The sequence below is a fragment of the Nipponia nippon genome, unplaced genomic scaffold (genome assembly GCF_047370975.1).
Source record: "Nipponia nippon isolate SJK-2023a ecotype South Korea unplaced genomic scaffold, ASM4737097v1 scaffold_1, whole genome shotgun sequence".
Lineage (NCBI taxonomy): Eukaryota > Metazoa > Chordata > Aves > Pelecaniformes > Threskiornithidae > Nipponia > Nipponia nippon.
The window spans coordinates 98,486,815-98,505,173 of NW_028262290.1; the positions used below are offsets into that span (position 1 = coordinate 98,486,815).

Here is an 18,359-nt window from a genome sequence, read left to right on the forward strand (position 1 = left end):
ACGACTGCTCTGTGAACTGCTAAACTAGGGGAGTCCAACATCCCAGTGTTTGTTCCCTGAATCTTTTTATGTAGGTCCTGTGCTATTTTCACCTCTGGACAATAGACAGCGTGGACTGAGATCGCTCCAGAGTTACAGATACTGGTTATCCAGTTTCTTGCATCTGAATGACATAGAATTTGTAAGTTCTGTTCAGCTGTCCTTTCCCAAGATAAATGAAGCCAGTCACCTTTAAATGGATACCTTCTCTACCGACATACTCAGCAAGTCAGGTAGCAGACTGATCAGAGGAGCTTCCTTCTCTACCAAACAGCAGCCTGGCCCTGTCCTCCTGCCTGACACCTACCCTCCACCCTGATCCCCATCTCAATCGGTTCACCAGAAACTGAAACATATGGATTGTTCAAACCGGGCATTTTAAGCACTTCAGAAACAAGTTTTTCTGCACAGATCACAAGGGCACAGTGCATGCCAGACGGTGCACTGGTCTCCTTCCTCGCTACAGCAGAAGAACAGTGTTAAAAAGGACTGAGTCCTTCCAGCAGTACAGTACCGCAGAGGCAGCTCACCGTTCACTGCCTTGAGGCTCCCGGTAATGCCATCGCCGTGCTGCCGCTTCTGTGCGTTCTTGAACTCCTTCAGAGATAAATAAAGGACCTTCCGCACCACCCTCTCCTCTGACCAGGGAATCCCATCGCTGTCATCCTAAAGAAGAAGGAAATGGAAAGGAAACATTAGTTGCATGCATCTGAAACAAAAACAAAACAAACAAAACACAACAGCCTAGGGCTACGCAGATTATTTGTAATAAAAGAGAGAGAAGCTGAACAAAAATACCGTGTAACAAAACGCAACCTAAACTCGGCCAGCTATAACAGAGAAACGAAACGTAACTATTATCATCATATCAGATCATTAGTCCCTCTAATCCTTTATCCTGCAAACAGCAGTAGCCATGTACCAGGTGTTAGACAGGAGGCGAAACTTATTTGTTAAAATCCTCATAATGAATCCCTTATGGAGAAATGTATCACAACCAGGAAGTGCTCTCCCAGATAATTAAGAGGAAGGGGGGGGGAAAAACCAACAAACCAAAAAAAAAAAAACAACACTAAATTGAATGTTGCAGAAATTTAAGAGGTAAGTTTTGTGAACCAACTTCTCTTGTTGCCATTTTGGCCTTGGTTTGTACCTCTTGGCTCAGGATTTTTTTTTCTCTGGTTTAGTGATTTGCATTTATTGCGGTGTTACAATGAAGTTGTACATTGATAACAATAAAGTTATTCTGAATTTATCTCAGCGTAAAGCAAAGTGGAATTTGGCCCATGGGGCATATGTTTTCTACTTTCTTTTTAGGAGACAAATGCTATATTGTCAAAAGGAATACTAGTGTATGTCATATTTAGTACTTGCTTTAGTTAAAAGATTAATTGCCTGGAAAAGCATTTCCCTAAAGCCTTTAGCATTCAAATAAATTAAGTCAGCAAATTGATATAAAGACATAAGTGAGATCAGGTAAATCATCATATTTTCGTAAGCCCTATAATTGTCTCGGGGTCTTTAAAAATCACTATTTGAGCATTCTTGCCCTTGAATTCCTCAAGGGCTACATCACTGCCAAGCAAAAAGATTAACATTTCTAGGCAGGCCTTATTTAGGTAAGGGTACCACAGCACACTGCCACACTCCACTAGAAACCCCAAAAAGCCCCATCAGCACTCCACGCCAGGAGGCAGGAGAGTTAAATATAAACATATCTCCTGTGTCAAAGAAGTGACCAACACCATAAACGTCAAAAAAAAAAAAAGCATAGTTCAGGGTGACCATTGATAGCTTTTTTCTTTGCTCCTCTAGTGAGATACTGGCATTCAGCTGATGAATTGTGATCAGAAACATTTCTCCCCTCAAAAAAATTCTATGACAAATTACTGGGGGGTGGGGGGGACGGGATGGACACATGGGACAGCAGAGGACGGGACACGACACGATTAGTGTTGTGAAAGCAGCCAGCATTTTGGCAGCGGGATGTGCATTTTGCACGAGGGACAAGCTACTATACTTTGAACAAGGCTGAGCTATGCTCAGGGAGCTTTAGAGCGCAGGCAGCTCCCGGCCAAGAAAGCAAACTTCGTAACCCACAGCAACAAAAAAAAAAAAAAAAAAAATCTCCAGGGAAGCATTTTAAAAGGACTAGTACATCCAGTTATTTTGTCAACAGAGGTTTACACAAACAATGCTGGCTCACCATTTTGCTGCCAACACAACTTCAGCCCCTAACCAGAAGTGACACTAAACACAGGAGGGCTGCAGCCTGCTCGACTTTAACAAAGCTTGCCCAAAGATGCCCCGTTTACATTCCCACTGACTGGAAGGTATGGAGAGGAAGCCCGGACAGGAACCCCACTGGCGAGGGCCTGACGGGATGTCACACATTCCTCTTGTCACAGAAACTATTTGTTAAATCCTCAAGAGAATCGTGCTCGGTTAGGAAACAGTCGTAAACACCTCCAGCACCCATCTGTATTATGGACAGAGGCCTGCAGACACCGCTCGCTCTCCTCGCCAGCATTCCTAATATAATGGGTGGCAAACGTGAGGAAGAGGACGAAGAGCCCTCTGGCCAGGCACACTGCTTCTGACTCTGAAGCCCAGACGAGTTACACAGAAACCCACCAAGAGGCAACAAAACCATCACCCTGTATTTTTATATACTTTAAGCCGGGCATACACAAGACAAATGTAACGACTGAGCCCAGTTGACCTAAGCTGTACTCAAAGAGACATGCCGCTTTCCTTAGCCCCTGTCAGCCTGAGGCCTCTCTCCTGTGAAACACCAGGCCTGCCCTGAAGCCACGAACAAACCCCTTCCTCCACCAGACCCTGCAAGCCCTGAGGAGCTGGAAGTTGGATGAAAACACCCATCAGTTCCTGATCCCACCAGCCCTTTTATACCTGCTAAAAATGCATCAAAAAAAAAAAAAAAAAAAAAAACCACTAAGAAATTAATCCCCACTTAAACCCACTTTGTCATGACAGCTCACCACACGGAGCACATGGCAGCGTTCGCTGTTTCAGTCGCAACAGGGTGAAACCTGCTGACAGGATTGATCTTTAAATCAGCATGTGCCGACCGAGCGGCCGACTGCAGCGGCTAAGTGACCTCTGGCAGGTACAACCCATGCTCTGGGACACGCCGGCTGCAGTCTCTCCTGCAGGAGGGAAGGAGATGATCACCACACACCAGAGGCCTCTGGTCTAGGCCACCCTCTCAAAGTATTCCTGCAAACGGCCTGAAGCCAACTCCCTCTGCCCAGACAACGTGCTGGACAGGCAAAAGGATGGCGTGCAACCCGGCACCCTATTTTCTGAGGGACAAGGCCGCCAAGATGTCTTCCTGGTGCCAGCTGGAGGCTCCAGCCCTGCTGCAGGAGACGCTCCCGCCTTCCCTGCGCCCCAGGGGCTGCGTGGGCCATAGTGCCACCAGCGAAGGGACGGGTCCCAGGAGGCGGGAACAAAGACCTCCCCCAGCAACCCCTGCAGCAACGCAGTAACATTTCACACCACGCTCCATTCGCGGAGCTGTAAAACTTGAGATGAACCATATTGGCTTCATCCCCCACTCTGATAACAGCAGCGCCGTCAACAGAAACACACATTGGGGGAGTCTCTCCGCACCAGAGCTCCCACCAGCCCCGTTGTGCCGAGGCTGCAGCCACTGTCCTGCCTACGCTGCTCTGTTGTGGGCTTTCCCTGCACCCATCACTCGGCTTGAAGAAAAGGTTCTCAAGTTCCCCAACGCTGTGTTATCCAAGGTCAGCAAAATAAGGGGCTAAGCCACTGCCAACACCCGCATTCACGCGGCTCCATATGCAGGAGCAATAAAAAGGTTTCACAATCGTCGACAGCATCTTCCCCTGAGCCTGCGGCATAAAAGCAGCCGCAAGCCAGAGAGCAGCTGACTCGGAGCCCAGCTGAGCTGCTGCTGCGCCAGCGACGCAGCTCCAGCTCCCGACACATTTAACCATAATTACATGGGTCAGATCATCTCTGCCTCGTCACGCCAGTGGAGGGAGAGCCGCCGCGCACCCCGCTCTGCACTCACACGGCCAGCGACTGGAAGAGTTACCTCACTTTAGCAAAACAACATACACACACCCAGAACCATTTAGAAATATCCTCAAGTGAAAGCCTTGAGGAATTTAATCTATGTAACTTCTTAAAACCAACCGACCAAACAAAACAAAAAACACACCAAACAAACAAACACCAAAAAACCCTCAAAGGGACTGACTCTATCTCTGCCTTCAAGTATTTCCACAGGGAGTAGAAATTTGATAATAGATGGCTCTCGAGGCTGGCAGAGAGGGGCATAATATCATCCAACAGCTGGAACTTGAATTCAGAAAAATGTAAGACAAAATTAAAGAACAATTTCTGCAACTGTGCAAGTAATTAGCCATTGAAACGACTTATGGGGAACTAATGGATTGTCCATTATTGACTTAGACCCAAAAAAGGACTGAATAACATCTTAAACTAGGTTCATCACCACAAGCCCACAGCCTTCACTGTGCAGGTCAGCCAAAATGATTTCTGCCTCCCAATCTGACAGCAAGATTAGCTTATAAACTCAGCAAAAAAGTAACAGACGCAAACAACCAGGGAAGCCCTGGAACAGAATTAAGAAACAGAACTGCATCATTTCCTTATAAACTGCAAAAAAAAATTAATCATGCCACCTTCTTTGTTATGCCATTTCGGGGAACCACATGTCGTACAATTATATCTGAACTTCACCTACCAGGGCAGCCGAGCAACAGTTCAGCAAGTTCAGTCTGAGGGGATGGGGAAGAGGAGCACAATTTTACCTACGCAGTACATTCCTGCACAGGATGCTACCCTGGGGATAGCAGAGCAACTCTTGCATGCTACCTGGCTGGCAGCTTGCTTTCAGCTCCGCATTTGTAGAGGTGATGTGTGCAGAAAGGCTACAGTGCCACATACTGCTAATTTGGGAAGAAATACATATACACATGTGTGTGTGTGTGTGTGTTTTTGCTATGTGCACATTAAATATATACGATACATTAAACATATAATACATATATATTAATATGTGTGTACAAACAAATATATACATATTAATATATAATGCATACATAAATAAGTATATACAGATATCTATAAATAATGCTCTTCAATATATAACGTGTACATATTTGCAATGAAATCAAAACGTGCACCACCTGTACCTTTCACCATTCACCTACAGCTTAGGTGCTTGTTCACTGCGGTTCTGCTGCCTAGCTTGCACCTGTGGCCTGCATGCAGCCTTCCTATTTCTGAAGTTATTCTCAAATCCTTGGGGGGGGCCAGAGGGAGGGGAAAAAAAAATAAAAAAAAAAAATAAAAAAGGCAAAGCAGGCAGAAGTGAGAGGCAGGCTTCATGCTGCCTCCTGGGTAGATGAAACGTCAGCCTGAAGTAGCGAGCGCTGCTGCATGCTGCTTTGCTCCACGAGAAGCAGCAGAAGCATACGCGTACGCATGACTCGAGCTTCTCCGTTCATTCATTGCCAGATACGGCATTCTTCAGCCTGGCCCAGCCTTGCCTTAAGCAAACAGGAGTCACAGTTCACGGGGTAAAACAGAGCTGGAACAAGGGAGAATGCATGCAGCACTCCATGCTATTTGCTTTACTTTTATGTAAATACTTTAACAGCAGTTGATGGTTTTATTTGAAAAGTCAGGACTTTGTAAGGTACAAAGATACTTATAAGCATGTGTGTTATGACTCAGTGTGGCTGGCCTGTTTCCAGCTCTCTCTTTGGGTCTTTCCCAAGCACGCATCTCCTGACCCCATTCTTCATGCCAGGTTGCAGAAAGCAAAACAACAAAACACAAACCCCCTCTTTTTTCTTTTTTCCAGTGCTGCAGCCAATGCTCAGTTAAAATCACTGTGGCACCCAGTGCCCTAAATGAATATGCTTTCATGGTTCAACAGCCCCCAGAGAGTCTTTCCCGCAGATGTAAGAAGGTCATTTTGAAGCAATGGGAAAAATAAACCACAAGCTTCTACCCTTTCCTCAAGGATATTTTTGAAGGAGAACTATTTCAAAGGGTGTTTTTTTCTGTGTTTAGTTAGCAACAAAACAAAAATCTGTCTTTTGCATGAAAAACAGACAACACATTTTCAGAGATCATATAAATCACTTCTCAGCTGACGGACCAAAATGGAAATGTTTGTTTACTAGATTCAAGACCTGCAACAGATTTTTGCCTTTTAGCTGTATATTATCAAAGGAAAACAGTTATACCTGTTTTTCTCTAAAAGCTAGACCTAAGAGAAATTGGTAGAAAACCTAGATAGGCCTTCTGAGGCTGAAAGAGATCTTCTGTGCAGTCTTGGGCGAGTTACCACTGCTAAATGCAATTAGCACGCTTACTCATTTACAAAGCCCACTTGCTCGGTATACATATGGCACGGCGTCAACCTCACGAGAAGGTGCAAAGTCTTACTGCTGTATCAACACGCATACTTCCCTTGTTGCATTAGCAGAGGTCTCCATTGTATCGCAAAGTCCCGCCAACCTTCTCGCCACCCCGAACGCACATCGTACTCACAGAGGAAAACCCCATCGTTGGCGCAAACTCCCTCTCTACGTAACTTGCAGGAGCAAGCAGGCCGTTCCACGACCAGACGGCAGAAACTCTTCTCAGCAGAAACTCCTAGCAAAAGTTCGAATTTCCAGGGTAACGATTTGAAACCAGACTCTAATATATTCAACTGAAGCTATATAAATAAGGATTTTTGGCTCCTTCTAGCTAGCAGCTATCATGCTGCTGGGACTTCTTAGAGCCAAGCACGGCATCATGCAAACTGGATATACCCATATATACCCACAGTAATATCCTTGCAGTCTTTTGCTTGCTATCAAGGTCCTTCCACTCCCTTCTCCTCTCAGAAGAAAGTTCACACTTATTTAATATTTAACCTTTTAATTAAGTTTAACTATCCAGAGAGGATATAGCAGTTTCTCATTTAAAACAAACTGCTTATATTCAGTGAGAAAAAATAAAACCTCATGAATGGCTTAAGTTGATGAAGATTGATATGGCTTGGAGACTTTATAGTACAGTGACTCATGCCTTCTGGAAAATGTAATCTGTTCTGTCTAGTTTAGGAAAATAGGTCATGTTTTAAAAATGTGCTAACTAACATGAAGAAAGGGGAAATTTTCTTTATTAATGGTTCTGTTATATCATTTAAGTGTATCTGGTAATTATAGTGACTTTTTCCCTCGTACTTCCAGAAAACTTCCCCAAAGAACTCACGTTACATTACAGCTCCTGACGAGCAGAACGGATGTTAACATGGTGAAGAAATAATGGAGGAAAATAAAAATCTCTCTTCTTCCTGCTTTAGCACTTCTCCTACAGCTTTCATCCCCTGCAATCTCCCGTTGGCTGGCGCTCGTTCGCCGCCTCCTGCTGCACCGGGGATTGCGTTTCCTCCTTTCAGACCGAATTCTTCTAAGAGCAGCGTGGGAGAAAAACGCTCTGGTTTTTGGGTCACTAAAGGCCTCAGGCACTTTTGAGCCCAGGGAGCTTCAACCTGCTCTTGCAAAAAATACATTAGGGTAGAACAGTTACAGTCGAAATTTCCAAACACAAGTCGCTAGTGTCTTCATACAGGCTCCCAGAACAGAGGTATAAAAAAAAAAAAAAAAAAATAGTTCCTAACATTACCTTAGGCCTAATAATGAAATATTTAAAAATAGTAGGTTCATGTGTTAATTGTTGCTTTTACATAAACTCAGAGGCCTCAGCAATGTTTCTGTACCTCTAGAAAACTACTACTCAATATGAAACTAGTGAAAGCTTACAAGACATCAACTGTTTCCCATGCTGGTCTGCCAAGATAAACACTTTAAAAAAAAAAAAAAAAAAAAAAAAAAAAGGCTAAACCCAAACAAATTCAGAATAAAGCCAGGTCTAAAGTTTACTAATTTATCAGCTTACAGCAGGACTTTGACTCGAACCATCTCCCACCGATAGCTGTGACTCTACAGCTACGACTTTCTTAGGCCAGACCAGGAATCTAATCAACCATTTTGCAACCAGAGCACCAGAGTTTCGGGCTCTGACAAGAGCTGGCAGCACACAGAAACAAGCCACAAAAAGCAAAGGGTGGCAGAGTGCTGGAAGAAAGAGGTGTGACGGTACAAGATAATTATTCAGACTGGGGGAGCGGTTTTCATAACCAGCTTAAGTGAATTCACCTGCCACCACATGGGCTGCACCTGCCTCAACCCCAATGCCAGCACTAGCCCTTATGCGGCCATTTGACCAGCTTGACTGGGGCAAAGAGTCAAAATCTCACCCCAAGAGAAGACAAACGATCGTTTTCAGCCAGATCAGCTCCCTTATTACTAACCACGTGGCCATATGGGGGCTACTGCTGGGAGAAAGGTGGGATTGGCCCTATCAGCAGCAACCCATGCTCGGAGGGATGCAAGCCCATCGTGACACCAAACCATGACAGTCACCATAAGGAAGGGAGGGCATTGCAGACAGTATTCAGGAAATTAAGATCACTTTGCTTCAATGTAACTATTGTAAACCCCAAATATCTCATTGCATTCAGACGAACCATGCCCCCTTTTTGCACGATGAATAATTTACTTCAGGGGAGCGAAAGGGAAAATACAGGGGATTTACCTGTTAAAGGGACAGGGCCTGTAACATTTCAGGTAGGTCACAGCCTGACAAGGTATGCTCTTGTGTCTGACCATCACTTGTAGCCAATCTACGCCTGAGCAAGAGCTCTGATTTGATAAACAGGTTCCTTATTTGGTGCTCTCTCCAAAAAAAGGGAACGTCTCCTAAAAGGCATGTTGAATTATCTTTGAAAGGGTATGCTGTATACAGACACATGCCTCCAGGGCAGAAACCAAGATAATTTAAGCATCATTTCCCATGTAGGTGAACAGGTCTAAGTCCTTCTTAAAAGAAAAACAAACTGACCTGATGGGGGACGCTCACGCTGCACATCTTCACTTCTCTGAAACACCATGAAATAATGTATACTTATCTTTGATTACAGACTACTAAAAAACTGCAGCTGAAATTGGATTAGAAACTTCTGCTGAAAAACAATTTATTGCATAACACAACTCTGACAGCCTGGGTTTCTGGCCACCAACTGAGCCTTTATAAAAATCTGCTGGGCAGCTGCCAAATCAGCTCTTTAAGTCTTGGCATGTCCGACATCTGAGACAGTAGTCAAGGCAGCCACATGTCCTGTGCCATCCACAGCCCTGCACTTTTATGGTTAAATGATACCTTCAAAGAACAGAGTAGTACGAGCCATTAAACCCACAAAGGTAAAAATCTCCTGCAGCTGTGGATCTGACAACTCTGATCACACTGCAGAAGACCGAGAGCCACAGCAGGATTTTTTTCTTTTTCAGGATCTGGTATTAATTTGAACATAAAAGTAGCTTATTAAGAAGAGGGGGAAAGAGAAGCGAGAAATGGTAGCGAGCTCCAAAAAACCTCTGCACTCCTAGCTGAATATCGCTGCCATTTATAAATTTCACATTCCAAATATTCTTACTCTGTCTCCAGTTCTAATTAAAACTCTCCACCAAGTACACTTCAGATAGACACATAAAACCCAGTATGCACAGAGTATTCAGCAGCTCAAGATAATTAAATTCAAATATATTCTTTCTAATTAATTTCATTTTGATGCAGTTCATATTTTTATAAGGTGTTCAAGCTCCAGTATGCAACCATATGAATACGGTCCAATAAAAGGCATTTTCTGCAGTTTAAATGTCTGCTAATAAGACCTACAGATATGAGGTTTAATATGGCTAATCCAATCCTGCTGCATATTACTAATTATCTTAAGACCTTTTCCACCCTCAAACAGAAAGCCTGATCCTTTACTTGAAAAAATACTAACCCCTTTTGCATGCCAAAATAGTGTCAAGGTAGTAGGGAAGAGAGAAAGACAGAACCGGTGTGTTATAAATTTGCCTTTGCTATTTCTACAGGAATTTAAAGAGATCTAATTTTTTGGCATCTCGCAGCATCTGAAAGGTCAGTGGTATCAATATTTTAGAGAAGCTGGAGTGCCGTTGATGCGTTTAGCATCTATCCTCACAAGTACAACAGAAGGTCAGTGCTTACGTTTCTTTGGTAGGACTTTGGTACCTGGATGATGAAGCTTTGCCTATAATAGGAAAACATCTGCTTATCTATCTGCTTTCTAGGAGTATAGTAGTATAGAGCAACAAAAACATGCATCTGCCAATATAAAAATTATATTGCTTCCTCAGTGAAATAAATACACTAGCCCAAAACCTACATAGCTTAGCTACATTATTTAATACAGCTGTGCCCATCAGGAACATGATGCCTTCACAGGCTTGAGGCTGGGGATGGAGGTCCCCTTGCAGACTCGGGAAGGTCACCATATCCCTGCTGGATGACCCTGCACCAAGCAGGGCAGCTCACTCACTCGCATTTAAACCTTTCCAGTGCAAATGGGTTGGGCTGGTTTAAAGAGATGAAACAGGAGGTCCTGAGCTATCTGACTCACTTTGATGGCACTGCAGTAGAGCAGGTGTAGATGAGTAGCTCCACTGCCAAACCCCTGCAAGAGGGCCATGGCCAGCAGTGGGGCAGGCAGCATTGCCAAAGCCAGGGCATGGCAAACTCTACCCATGGGGTAACTTGCACGGTGACGGACCTGCAAGTTTGCCTAAATTTGACCCAAAGCAGGTATGGGTGACACAAGAAGTCCCTTGCCTTAGCCTGGAAATGTTTAACTTGGTTTCCTCCTCTTTCACATCAGTCTATGGGATGCCCCACATTCGGGTGATCACCAGGTTTAAAAGAAGATTTTAAAAAAACCCAAACAAACAAAACCAAAACAACCAACCCATCCTGACAAACTTTAAACCCGGGAGGGGTAACAACAGAGCCAAACATGCTGAACCTATTGGTGGGAAATCTCAGGATATTGGGGCCTGAATCAATTTTACTGAACTGGATGGGGAACTAAGTCACTTTTATCGACACAGGCTCCTGGGATGGACACGCTGATACTGCACTAAGAGCATGACGTTGATTTTGCTTGATGTACTACCCCAAAAGTGAGATTTTTATCAGACACTTTTTGTCCTCATTTACATTCCCGACTGGCAGAATATCCTTTAAAGCTGGCAGGGGAAGTATCCATTGAAGCTGAGAGAAGTAAACTAAACCTGTACTCTTCACTCATAAGCCAATTAAAGAAGACATATGAGGAGACTCTAAAGCTACTCTAAATGTATTTTCAGGTCAGTTTAGTTACATCAGCAAATTTTCTGCACGAAGATAAGCTATATAATCAGTGAAAACCTACGCTCTAAAGCTTTACCAAGCTTGCCCTTCAGTATTACATGTGTTTGACTTCCAAAATACTCCCCAGCAAACAAATGATGGTATTTTAGTAGTGCAGGGAAGCAAATAATAAAACCGGCATTTGCTCCGTGAGGCAACCGCGCAGTAACAAGTCAGATGAATGCATCCCAGCAACTTGCCAGAAAGCCCACAAAACATTTTTTCCAAACAAGCAGTGCCAGAGGAGGGTAAAGGCCATTACCTGGAGTTTAAGTTGCAGCAGATTGCTCAAAGTCAGGAATTTCAGACAGAGCCAGGCTGAAGTGCTGCTCTGCCACATGCAAGCTTCAGTTCTCGCTACCATTTCAAACACGAGGGAGGAGGAAGAGCTAATGGCTACTGGCCACTCCAGGATCTGGCCTGATTTGTGAAGCCACGCTACAACGGTTAAATTAAGAAGATATCGAGCAGCTGGGAGGTTTTGTGAGGAAAAGGGCGGGGGAAGTTCTTTCTTATGGAGATAGCAGGCTTTCCAAATTGCACAGAATAATTTTTAACATGCAGGTGTTTCAACCGGATGTTTCAACAACCGGATCTGTGTGAAACTGATAAGGAAAAAACATAATCAAGTTTTGACCTTTCCATGATCCTTTCCTTTTCCTTTTTTGTTTTTTTTTTTTTTTTTTTAAACCAGCAAGCCTGCGTGAGAACTGTCCAAATAATGGCACAGTCCTTTTTCCTTCGCTTTTGCAGGTTTCTCGCAGGCGGTGCTGGGTGGGTGCCAGGTGGCCCCGCGCCGGGGCAGGGGCGACGGGCAGGCAGGGTGCCAGGCGCCCACGCCGCCACAGCTCGTGCCACCGGGGCTCTGCAGAGAAGGAGCCCCTCCGCTCCACCAGAACTGTTTGGGTTAGCGTTCAATTCCCTCGTCCCTCCTCGGCTCCCTGATCAATGGCAACATTCAAACTTTACTGAAGATATTAGAAGTACATCAAAGACAACCATTAAGCTTTTAAGTGCACTAATTGACATTTTAGCACTTACAAATCCATCTATGTGTTCTATCACTCAATTTAAGAGACTTGCTTCCCCGCCTGGTAAGAGTTCCCCACGTTTTTAGCGGGCAGAGAGGCATTTTCAAAGCTTTTTTTTTTCTCAGACAGGATTTTAGAGAATTCAAATTATAAATATAATGCACTTCAAAAAGTAACACGTTTCACAAATTTAAGAGCTCTTCCATAAAAGCTGTAAATGGCATCACAGCTATAACTCACAGGCTTCTAAGCTCCAATGAATTCTGCAGCTGTTACGGCACGTCGAAGCCAAATCATTGTTACCTTCACACCACCACAACTGAAAACCCCAGCTATGATCTTACAAACTGCATGGTGCTACATGAAAGGGGGGGGGGGGGGGGGGGGGGGGAAGAGAAAGAAAAGGAAAAAAGAAAAAAAAAAAGGACCCCTGGGTGATTCTGCAGCTCCTTCCTTCTTCCTTCGCAAAGCTAGCATAAAATAGACGCTAAAACCGTGCTACTGCTTTAGGTTTTCTTACAGTGACTGTCCCACAACAGGATCCAAGGAAGCATTTCGGAACACTCCCCCCACAGATGCTGTAAAATCGGAGGACACAGCACTCCCCTCCCCAGGTACGGTGACTTACAAGCAGATGAGCCGCTACCCAGCGGCCAAGCCCAGCCTCTGATTGCAGAAGAGCATCTCAATGACAGCAGGTCTGGACCCTTCTTCTATTACTGTCACATACCAACATGTTCACCTTCTGTTCTGTTAGAGAAATCCTCATTCAGTCCCAATATTTAAAGCAACAAGGAAGATCAAATCAAATTCTCAGGGTTTTAAGCCATTCAGTTCATTGCTAGATCTATTTTAGGGTCTGAAGCTGCCAGCCACCCCCACAGAATCTGCACGCTAAACAAGGCTTTTGACAGGCTTGTTTATGCCTTCTGCAGCAATCAAAGGCAAAACATTACAAATCAAAGAACCAGGAGACAAATACAGTACTGTGCATAAGAGAAACCTCAAAAAGCTAGCCAGCAGCAAACCTGCTGCTCACCGAGCCCTGCAGAGCAATATGAGATAACGCAGGAAAACAGAAATGGATGGTTCAAGTAAGAACAGGCTTGTGCCGTATGTATGCAAACATCTGCAGGCAGGACGTCTGAAGCACATATCCATGAAAAGAAGCGGATGCGGAATCGCAAGACAAGGAGCAGAGAAAATTATTCATTTTCTCCAGAAGTATTCCGGGGAAAGGTCATTATTTAAGAATTCCAGTTTAAAGATTACAGGGGACTTCAGATTTTTTTTTTACTGGTATCAGAAAAACACCAAAGAAAACAAGCGGGCATGGACTATGTACCATATTTCTGTGGCTGGCATTTAAATGGAAACGCAAGGACTGCATTTTGAGGTCTAGGCAGTTATGCTACACGAGGCAGCTACTGCCAGTCCATGCCTTTCCTTAGAGATGGCAAAATCACATTTTCTGTCCAGTTCTTCCCTATGTGGAACACGTGATAAGGATGGAGTCAGTTTTACTCAGTAACACACACCATGAACTGCATTGCCCATACTTCAGCAAACCCACCATGTCAGGGAAGCATCTGCGATGTACGTTAAAATGACACCCCGAAGAAATTTAGTGGAATGCCTTTGCTACTGCGTTCCTTTAAACCTTTCACCTCCTATACTGCGAGTTCAATGTCAGATTATAAACATCATAAAAGCTCATAAAACTGCCAGCTCATTTCAAGATTACTTGCTCTTAGCCTTGCAAAAACATCATGAGCAGTATGAGAATTGCATCGTCTCTCTGCAAACCCCAGCCCCTCTTCGCTTGCATCAAGCTAAGGTCACTGCAATCCTCCTCTTTGTGCCACTGGGACGGGCAGGCATTGCAGCCTCTACCTTGGAGGTGGACCTTCACAGGTGAGCTTCACAGCACATCACCCGCCTGCTAACCCACCCCGAGCAATGTCCCCGACATCAGCTTCTGACAAAATCATGTGCTACTTCACCTTCCTCTTGGAAAACCTAGCTTTGCGTATTACCAGCACAACTGACAGGGACATGAAAACCTCCTGCAACTGCAGCAGAAGAAAACGCCAAGTTAGGATTTCGGGGCATCTCTATGGGCCCCTCCATCCCACGCAGCAGCGCCTACCTCCAGCCTTGCCAGAGGCTGAGCCAGGCAGCACGGCAGCTGCCCAGAGAGCGGGCAGAAGCACAGGCTGTAGATACCTCCCCGCACATCGTTAGCACCAGGCGCTGGCTGTTTGCATTAGCCTGCAGTAGGAAAAGAGGCAGCATTTCGTTATTTGGGCTGGGTTTCCTGCACGACCAGCCACATCATTTCACCCCTCTCTAGGGAAAAGATTGTGGGCTGGATGGAAGCTGTCTGTTAGCTTCTCTGTGGAAAAGGACGGTTTTAGTGAAATGAAATTATCATGGGGGTCTAGGCAGAGCAGATATCAACAACAGATTTACGTCAAAACATTCCAGGAACTGGCTAAATCATACCTAGCATAACGCCAAGCAATGCCCCAGTGAAGTAATGGTTTTGAAGGCAGACTGCGATCAAGTCTGTGATTTGTAGGACAGACCATACCCACCCCACCTACGATAAGCTCAACCCGATCCTCACACTTCAAGCACACACCAAACCACTCTGGTTTTCAGCTTTGCTGTGCACTTGCAAAAGGTGAAACAGGGTGGCCAGAAAAGGGGAAGGGGGAAAAAAAAAAAAAAAAGATACAAAACCCAAGACTGGATTAGAGAGCAGCAGTACATTTTTAGGCATGGATCAGCTCTTGCAGTCTCTTGGCAAACGATGTGGCAGCAGAGAATCATCCAGGCAAGTTTAGGAGATGTGGTTTCTGTTTATTTTAATTTGCAGTCTATTGATTTTACTGTTTTGTGAGCTCACTCATGAGTAATATTGAAACTGGAGGCTGAATGCAATGATGGAGTGGGCAAGGCAGATACACCCACCCGAAGAGAGCATCTCCTCTGCCGCCAGCCTCTGCTCCCAGCAAAAGCAGCAGACCGGCTAGAGCCCAGCACCACTCCTGTGACGCTGCATGCAGGCGAAAGCTTCACCATCCATCATTACAGTCCGTTGCAATTCCTTATCAAATCTCCCTGACAGATACAAGGAGGAGGGGCAGACTAGTGATGAGTACACTCCCTGTTGTGGGCAGGCACAAACTTGGTAGCTCGATTTTGCTACTGGAGCGGTCTTAGATGCACCAGGCACGTGATTACATCCAGTCACGTTACACGAATGCAACAGCCCCTGAGAGCGGCAGCTCCAACAGGACGCAGGGATAGAGCTACGTGTGCCTTGGGAGAGCAGATCGTGCTGAATCCTAAGTAAATTAAAAAAAAAAAACAAACCAACAAAACAAAAAAAACACCCAACAACAAACAACGGTCTGACTTGTTTAAATGCCTTTGCATTGCTAGGTGACCTACTCCTCCCCGCGACTCCTGCGTCCTAGCCGTCGCACGTTGCTGCATACAGATGTAGCAGCAATGGTACGGCTTAATCAGTCAATGTTTTCACAACACATATTTCAAATATTAAGCACTTATTGAAGACTTAGAAGTTACTGTGTAAATATTTGTATTATATTATACTGCTAACGCTTCCTCGCCAACTGTGGAATTTTAAATCTATCTCGTCTGATAAAGCTTTATTTACATATCACACTGCTCTCGATACTCAACAAAGTGAACTGACTAAATTTACACCAACTCCATTCAAGGAGTACATGTCAGGAAAGAGCAATTCAATGATTTTTCGTCTCTGGTATGTGACTAAACTAAACCACAGGCAGTCACAAGGCTTGTTTTGGGTTGATGTTAACTGTTTTCACTAGGCGACAATGTTTACGGGGAAAGCACTGGAGAAACGCACCTTGCTCTTAAAATATCCCACAACCAGCACGGTCTACACCAGAGTCTTATAGTAAGTTTCTGCTCAAAATTTGGGAAGCCGGTGCTGCCCACGGACCTTACATCCACAGCGCTGCTGCGGTCTGCTTTAGCCCTCGGAAGCGCTCCCAGGATGCTACGATGCCGCCAGGCAGCACAATAGCCCCAGGGGTACCACAGCTATTTCCAGAGGCGAAAAGCAGGATTTCATCCACCCGTTCAACGTGGAGGCAAGCGGAGTTTGTCACTCTTTTATTTGGGTCAGATTATCACCTCCCGCTATTTTACAAGAGGAAGGCCGTGAGAAGCTGCTAATGCTCAGACAAGCAGCTAATGCTTGGGAAAACATGATCAAGACGCAACCAGCAGCAAACGCAAACACCAATATTAGTCCCAGACAAAATACCTTATGTGGAAAAAATAACAGCCACCAAAACGTGGTGAAGTTTTTCACTCTTTCTGAGAAAGACGACAGATTTAAATGGGCTGCTTTTCCACACATGCATTAGGAAAAACTCACTGTGCAAACCCCTTTTTCCTGCCCCTTCCCTCCTCCCCCCAAAAAACCCTAAAAAGCAAAAAGGAGACTTATGGGACTGCGTATCAACTCCAACAGTTGATACCAAGTTGATCACCACATCAGCTTTGAAAAATCTGTGCGTCTAAAGCACCCGCTGTATTGAAGAAAACCCTGTCGTGCGATAATCTGTTTACTCACTGAATCCAACTCGCAGATTTATTCTTTATTTTACATACTGAATGAATATTTACTCTCCGATGAATTTAGTTAGACTTGCACAATCATATGTTGAAAAGGGAAAAAAATGGAGCTGAAGTCGCATGCTACCTTTCGACAGCTCTGCCAGCTGGAAATATGCCATCAATTGTCTGTTCGGTACGTGACACGAAAGCAGAGGAGCCTGCTTAATAGAAATTCGCTCAATTTCACCATGTTTACTTCAGGTTTAAGAAAATGGCCATGAAGAAGATAGATTGAATATTTTTCCTTTTACGAATATCCTCCTGTCTTATTTTGTAACAAGCTTTTAGCCTCATACCAAGTTTATGACATTTCTCATTTAAAATGTTACGGAAATTGGAAGAACAAAGTAGAAATGGAAATATTAGCAGATTTTTCCTTCGTTTCAAAATCTGAACAGTGTCATACGAAGAAAAAAAAGTATGTCCAGGCATTCTGTATGTGTTACTACCAAGCTATGCATTCATTAAATATACGCGCATTTCTGTTCTGGAGAAATATGTCCCGTTTCTACAGAAAGTCAAAGACATGCACAAACAAATAGCAGAAAGCAACCATTTTTGTCAGCCAGCTTATTCAAGAAAACCAAAATTCAGTACGTGGCGCTTTTGCATAAGTCCTTCCCCTACGTTTTGCTACGCACAGGAAGGACAGACAGACGTACACACAAAGAAATACAGGACGCGCATTGCCCATGAGTTGCAGTGTCTCAGGCCTCAGGCTGCTGAGCTGAAGCTCACTATCGCTCACAGCCCTGTGACAGTGGGCCAATTTACTAGCCCCAGCCTACTACAGATAAATAAACAAGCAGCACGTTGTTCACAGACATCTGTCTTATTTTTTTTCCTCCTTACCACTCAAGAAATGCTACTAATACAACAATTACTTAACCATATAAATCTGAGGTTAATAAAAAGACCATGCTTTGAGTGACAATATCTACTTTGCCATCGCAGAACTAACTCTTTATTCCCTATAAATAAATGTTATTATCTGGGAATTGAACTCTGAGTGGTGAACTAGTAGCTTGCTTTCTTAGATGCTTCAATACGTTAAGTGCTTTGCATTATGGGCAGATCAACTGCCTATTCACTAAGAAAGGTTACCAAAGTGATGCTGTAATCTCATTTAGTTCCCCCAGTGTTTACCTTCTATGGCCAGTCTTGGATAGCAGGGGAAAAAAAAAAAATGTGTAAGAATAAAGCTGGGACATTCAAACGTGGAAAGAGAAGAGAAAATACTTACCTCCTAGG

At 44.3% G+C, this 18,359-nt stretch overlaps 1 protein-coding gene across 5 annotated transcripts in view; it reads right to left on the bottom strand.

The window, feature by feature from the left end:
• Positions 1 to 18,359, bottom strand: part of JARID2 (jumonji and AT-rich interaction domain containing 2) — a 228,975-nt gene that overhangs the window by 129,500 nt on the left and 81,116 nt on the right. For 3 of the 5 annotated variants that reach the window (XM_087764224.1, XM_087764215.1, XM_087764233.1), the window contains one exon: positions 570 to 705. In XM_087764224.1, coding sequence (XP_087620350.1) covers positions 570 to 705 — 136 coding nt within the window. Of the gene's footprint in view, positions 1 to 569; positions 706 to 6,621; positions 6,710 to 11,656; positions 11,812 to 18,359 lie in introns of those variants that run through there. The other 2 variants (XM_087764205.1, XM_087764241.1) reach the window with 2 other exon arrangements.